At 41.0% G+C, this 6415-nt stretch overlaps 1 protein-coding gene across 1 annotated transcript; it reads left to right on the top strand.

Moving 5' to 3' along the window:
- Positions 1–3886: 3886 nt before the first annotated feature.
- fam43b (family with sequence similarity 43 member B) lies at positions 3887–6200 on the top strand. Its single transcript, XM_005740928.1, has one exon. It carries the CDS (start codon positions 4069–4071, stop codon positions 5074–5076), a length of 1008 nt encoding a protein of 335 aa, XP_005740985.1. The 5' UTR covers positions 3887–4068; the 3' UTR covers positions 5077–6200.
- Positions 6201–6415: the final 215 nt, after the last annotated feature.

The raw sequence follows: 6415 nt of genomic DNA, 5'->3' as shown, positions 1-6415 counted from the left end.
GGAACTAAACCAGCACCCTCAGTAAGTATTGTTTGTATTCTGTTTGAACTAATTAGCAGTCCTTGCACTTGCACCGTGTTAACCATGCTGGTTAGCATTAACTGATCAGTTCATTTTGTTCCACCCTGACACTATGAAGGTTAAAGGCTCATGTTAGACTGATTTTTTGTCATAACACAGTTACTTTGCATTATCCAATAAGTATGATATTAAGTGTATTATTTTATATATTGTATCTATTTTGGACACATCTACTATTTGTTACATTGCCACATAGGTTTTAGCAAATGTTTTACTTTTATTTGCCTGGGCAAATAAAAGTACATGAAAAGTTCACAGGAAACAGTTCAGCAGTTCTAAAACTAAAAGTCGAATATAAGTCTAAAAGTCCAATATTAAACTTGAATGCAGACAGATATTTAAAAAATGCACCACACTCTGTCTGAGAGCAGTTCATACATTAACCAAAATAAGAGCAATGGGTGAAAAAAAGAGAAAAGTTGTTGCAGTTTCACTAAAAGCTGAAGGACTGAAACATATGCCACATGATAAAGAGACTAAACACGTATTACACTAATTGCACTTAAGTGCATTCTTGTATGGGATGATAACTCACGCAAGTCAATACTTAATACACAAATCCATTTCTTTAAAATCATGATGGATCTTTTCAGTTTAGTACATCAGCATCTGAGAGGTGATTTATGGGACCAAAGATGCTTGGATAAGGCCTCTCAATCAGACTGTCTTTGGTAACTCAAGGAGTTAATTCTGGATCAGATCCAGTCTTCATTCACTAAATGTCCAACATCTCTTAATCATTTGACCCACTGTGGTGTCTCCTACGTGGTGACTGCTCAAGCATTTCTAAGCCCATTAACTCAGTTTCAACAATCCCAAGTCTTCCCTTTCAGTAAGCATTCAGAGACAGCTTGGATGCACTTAATTTTGCTCTTGTAGTTATAATAAGAGGGATTTATGTGTGTTATAACGCCTCTAAAGCTGTTCAATCTGTTTCTCCCCGCGTGCTTTTTTTTAATTCACTGCACACACGATGGGTGGAAAGAGGGACATTTATTTCCCAGTGTTGCCACAGTAACAATTCTCTAAGCTAAGAACTTCATCCACCATGTACACGTGACAGCTCAGTCCATTCTGCCCAGCACAGCTTGCTGGCAGACACATATGATACTTATTTTGATTCATTGAAGCAGAGTCATCCAGCCAGTAAACAGATGTCTGGACACAATGTGGTGATGTCGGACAGATGTTCATGCATTTTCATCTTAGCCATGTCCACAGAACAGAGCTGAAACCTGGAAGTGTTGTTTACATACTACTAATGTGCAGAACACAATACATTTACATTTATAAGAGACATGTTTTTGACAACATAATAAAGGACAATAAATGCATCTACCAAAAGGTTGATTCTCTTCATTTTATACCTTATCATTGCTTCACTGATGCTGCATTCAGATTATTAATAACCTTTGTTCAGGGTTTATTTGTATGGGTGGAGCAACTAGCATTTATTCACCTCCTCTTAACAAAAGCTAGACTTGCTGTTCTCACCAATGGAAATACACTCACTGGCCACTTCATTACTTACACCTTGAGAGTACTGGGTTGGACCCCGGTTTTGCCTTCAGGACTGCCTCAGTCCTTTGTGCCACAGATTCACAGTGCTGGAAATATTTCTCAGAGATTTTGAGCTATATTTACTTGACAGCATCACACGGTTGCTGCAGATTTGTTGCTGTACATCAAAGACGAATCTCTTGTTTCACCAGATCACAAAGATGCTCTACTGTATTGAGACCCGGTGACTGTGGAGGCCACTTGAGTACAATGAGCTCACTGTGATGTTAAAAAAACAAACAGTTGTAGATGATTTGAGCTTTGTGACGTGGTGTGCAAAGAAAGTACCCCCACATCACTGCACCACCATCACCAACCTGACTGTTGATGCAAGGCAGGATGGACACCATTTATGACTACACCAGCAACTGGAATTGAGACTCATCAGACCAACATTTTTCCAATCTTTTATTGTCAAAATTTTGGTGAGCCATGCAAATTGTGATGTCAGTTTCCTGTTTTTAGCTGACTTCTCCTCACGGATTATTTTTTTCTCTTTTTAAGACTTAAAGTTACTTAAATCACCTGTATTCCCCATTCAGTGATGACATCAACGGGTTTACAGCCTGATACCTGAATAGTTTGACAGCTCTTGGGGGATTTATTTTAAAACTTACCTGTTTTTGCAATTTTTAAAATTACCTCTGCTAATTTGAGTCACTGCACAGTCCTTTCTAACCTTTTGTGGTATTTGTGCCTTTTGGAATAGTTTGATAGAATTATGTATTATGGTGTGCACTGTAGTACAGCCTGTCCAAGAAGTTTGTCCTTGCAATGCAATATATTAATTATTTATATACAGTTATTAATAAATAGTCTGTGGTCATATATGGAGCTTTAGCTGCGTCCTACACCATGCCAACATGTTCAAAATTTCATTTTTGACACTTACATAGTTACTTTTGTAACTTAGCATGCTACCAATTCTTAATTAGCACTAAACAGCTGTGGTCAGTGAGAATATCTTTTTTTGGTGTTATACTGGCCCAAATATTTTCAACAAGTAGAAATGTGACTTGATGAGGATGATGGTAAAAAGAAATTCCAGGGATTATCAGAGTCATTTGGATTCATCATCAGGGATCATGGCCAATCCATCTGGTTGTGATATTCCACAAAATAAGTTACATTTAGTCCTGGGATAGAAAAGGTCAGGTTAATGGGGTTAATCCTTGAAAGTCTGCACCGATTTTCAGTCACTGCTGAAAATCTTTTTCCAGCAAACCGTCCGGTGGGTGTTACCGTCCATCGAGTCTTTCTGCTAAAGTGGATGAAAGGTGAACACTGACCTGGAGTCTGAAAGTGGTAGTGTTGACCCTTTTCAACATTTTTAACATCTATAAAACAAAGGCTATATTCAGAATATGGACTGCTCTTATCTCACTGCTGACAAAATGTTTCTATTGATCCTTAAAAGTACAGAAAAAATCTAAGTGTGTAGATATAATTTGTGAAATAAGAACGAACTACTAAATGTATTAAGCAGGCATCCATTAAAGCATGACATATAGACATTTTCAGTTACAAAAATAATGGGATTCTGTATTTCAAAAGCATAATTTAGTGCTTATCAGCTGTTTTGGAGTTTTGGAAACTTGCTCTGTCTTTGAAAATGTTTTTAATTATGCAGTAATATCACTCAAACAGAATTTTTAAGTCCAATCCTAATTAGCCTCACTATTATATCTCAGATATCTTTGCATAATATACAGTGAGCGACTCAGCTGTGGAAGGAAAATTCTGCTAGTTTATGTCTGAAGTGAACTGCTGATGTAAACAAACCTTTGACAGGATTAAATGGCCTTACAAATTTATCTAGTCTTAAAAGAGGGGTTAGAATCATTCCAGAAATAAGGGGTCTTCACTGTGCAACACTTGCAACATCGATCCAAAACACTTGCATCCTCAAGCTGTTAATAGGATAAGATAATTCCGCTGATCCTGCTTAAACAAATCACACTTAACAAGTGACTTTTACAACTCATTTAATAAGTAGTTACCTAAGAGGGAATACTTGTTTTTCTCATGTTTACAAGAAACATAGATAGAGTGATAGCTCAGTGCAAAGCTGGATGGATAAATAGTGCTTTGGGACTGAGCCATTTGGAAACAAAACAATAAAGCAGGGAGGGGGTTGAGAGTGCCCGAGTGCCGGGCTAAGGATCCTGCACTGATCAGCGCTGCATGATGCAGAAAACAGATGAGAAAGAGGAGGAGGAGGAGAGGAAGGAGGAGCGAACTGGGAACAGACTGGCTGAGGCTCGCAGCTCTCAGTCTCTTCTCTGTGCTTCGCCAAGCAGCTTCTCTGTGCTTTCGTCTTTCTCTCTCGCCCACATCGGCTTTAATACTCTTCTTGCCTGAGCTTACAAGAGGAAACGTAGCAACAGAGGGGCTTGCTCACTCGCTCGCACCAACTTCGCCCACGCCATGCTGCCCTGGAGAAGGAATAAGTTTGTTCTGGTGGAGGATGAGGCGAAGAGTAAACCCAAGAGCCTGGGGACTGGACTGACATACCACTCCATCCTCTCTTCTCTGCTGCGCTCCTGTCCTGACTTGCTACCCGACTGCCCCTTTGACTGGGTGGGTAGCATCTTCCACACAAAACGGCAAAAGGTTGAACTGAATAAAGAGGAGCCGGTTTATAATGTGCGCTACTTGGGAAGTGTGGTCACCATTACGGCAAAGGGAGATGGCTGCACCCAGGAGGCGGTGGCCAAAATCTGGGCGAGGAGCAACTATGGGGACCAGAGTGTCAAGATGAGGTTAACAGTGGGACCACAAGGGATCCGAATGAGTGCCGACAAATCCGGGAAAAAGAAACCCATCCATCTTTACTCCCTGAACAGGATCACTTATTGCACCGCTGACCCGTGCCGGCCCAAGATCCTGGCTTGGATTTATAGGCACCAGGTCAAGAACATGGCGGTGGTGCTCCGGTGTCACGCAGTCCTGGTTAGTAAGTCGGAGAAGGCCCAGGCAATCGCCCACAGCCTCTACCAGAATGCCACCTCCGCCTTCAGTGAGTTCAAGCGGCTGAAGCGTCAGAGTGATTTCCGGCACTGCCAGCAGCAGCTGCTCGGTGAGGAGGCAGTGCCCCTGATGCCTCTGAGGAGGCTGCTGAACGGGCAGTGCCACTACAGACCGCCTGCCGACAACCCCGGGACTGCCACCCGTCTCTGCTCCATCACAGAGGAAGAGGAAGAGGAGGAGGAATGTGAGAAGGAGAGCAAAGATAGAAAGGAAGAGGTGAAGGAAGCGGAGGAGGATGTAAAGGAGCAGCAGGACAAACAGAAGGTTTTAACGACAAACACAGACCCGACTCAGTTATTATCAAAGTTGGACATTGGGGATATTGCTCGACTGGAGCAGTGCCAAATCAACTTTGTCAGTGACAGCAACAACAATACATTTACCTTTATAACCTCTCTGGTGTGACTGTAACACAGTTTAAAGAGTGCAATTCTGCACTAAAATGACACATTCCTCTCTCTGCCCTTCACTGGTACCCCACTCAGGCTCCCTCCTGCCCCAACCATGTAATGCAAAGTGTTTACCAGAAACTTCTCCAACTTACCGGGTGGACAAGAAGAGGCAGACGATCGTTTGTGGGAGTAATTCCTACTCTGCCCGGATGCCTCGGATTCGGGCTTGACTGTAGCAGTTTGGGAAACTGCATGTTTACACAGGAGGGCTGGTGATGCACAGACTAACAGCAGCACAATGACAAATGAGGACACTGGGTTCAGAAAACACGGGAGTGCTGAGAGACGCTGAGATCGCTGACATTTGTGTCACATATTGATTGCAGCACCGATCAGGATGTAATTAGTAGACCTCTGTCTCTTATTTTTGTGAGTATATTTCAAGCCTCGTTTGTAAACAGGGTCATTTTTTTGGACTGACTTGTGATATTTTTCAGGGAGGTTCTTTGTAAATTTGTGTAACTTTTCTAAAATGACAATCCTCATTAAAATGACTCGCAGACTGACCTTTCCCAGCGAAGAAGTTTATTACGGTTTTACTAATGATAGCAGCCGACTAATGAATAAGGCTATAATTTAGGAGGCAAGCCATTGAGTCGACATGTTTATTGCTGCCATTTGTTAAGGTCCTTATCATTTATGCATGACAAGTCAGCAGTAACCTTTTTCGTGCTGAGCTATTGTCTTTTTTCTCATGACATCTTTGATCCTTTGGCTTTTAAAATGAACACTGTGATAAATGTGTGACCAGGGACTATTACATAACTGTTCATGCAGCATTGATTAATTCTTATAATGCATCTTTTAAAATATATATTTATGATTTGCTAAAGCAAAAACAAACTGTTTGCCACTGCTCTGCCCGTCTTAGTTTTGCTAATGCAGTTTTTCCATGAGCCCTTGCAAAAATGCAAATGACCCTCACTATTGAACACAAGTGTTTGAAATATGACTGTAGCTGATTTCCTGTTGATAATATCTGTGCTACTGTCCCAAGATGCATTGTGATTACTATGAGATGAAGCTATTTATTTTCCAAACTATGATGAATAAAAATTACCCTTGCTTGGGTTTCCTTCTTGAATCTCAGGAGGAGTGTATTTCAAGATGGTATCAAAGAGATTATTCAAATGAATGCAACTGCTCAGCATTCCACTAGTGTACATTTGCATGTTTGTGGTGTGAAAATATGTCTTACCGTCACGTCAAACACAAGAGAACAGCTTATTTACATCAGACTAATCTGCATCCTCAGCTTTCAAACTGTATAGAAGGATAAATAAATGTTTTTG

This window comes from Pundamilia nyererei, unplaced genomic scaffold, assembly GCF_000239375.1.
Source record: "Pundamilia nyererei isolate P.nyererei 1_Seehausen unplaced genomic scaffold, PunNye1.0 scaffold00106, whole genome shotgun sequence".
Classification (NCBI taxonomy): domain Eukaryota; kingdom Metazoa; phylum Chordata; class Actinopteri; order Cichliformes; family Cichlidae; genus Pundamilia; species Pundamilia nyererei.
This window is presented reverse-complemented; position numbering and strand designations above follow the sequence as displayed.

Excerpts from the sequence above, each read along its gene's own strand:
- fam43b (XM_005740928.1), top strand. The coding sequence starts at position 4,069 with ATGCTGCCCTGGAGAAGGAATAAGTTTGTTCTGGTGGAGGATGAGGCG.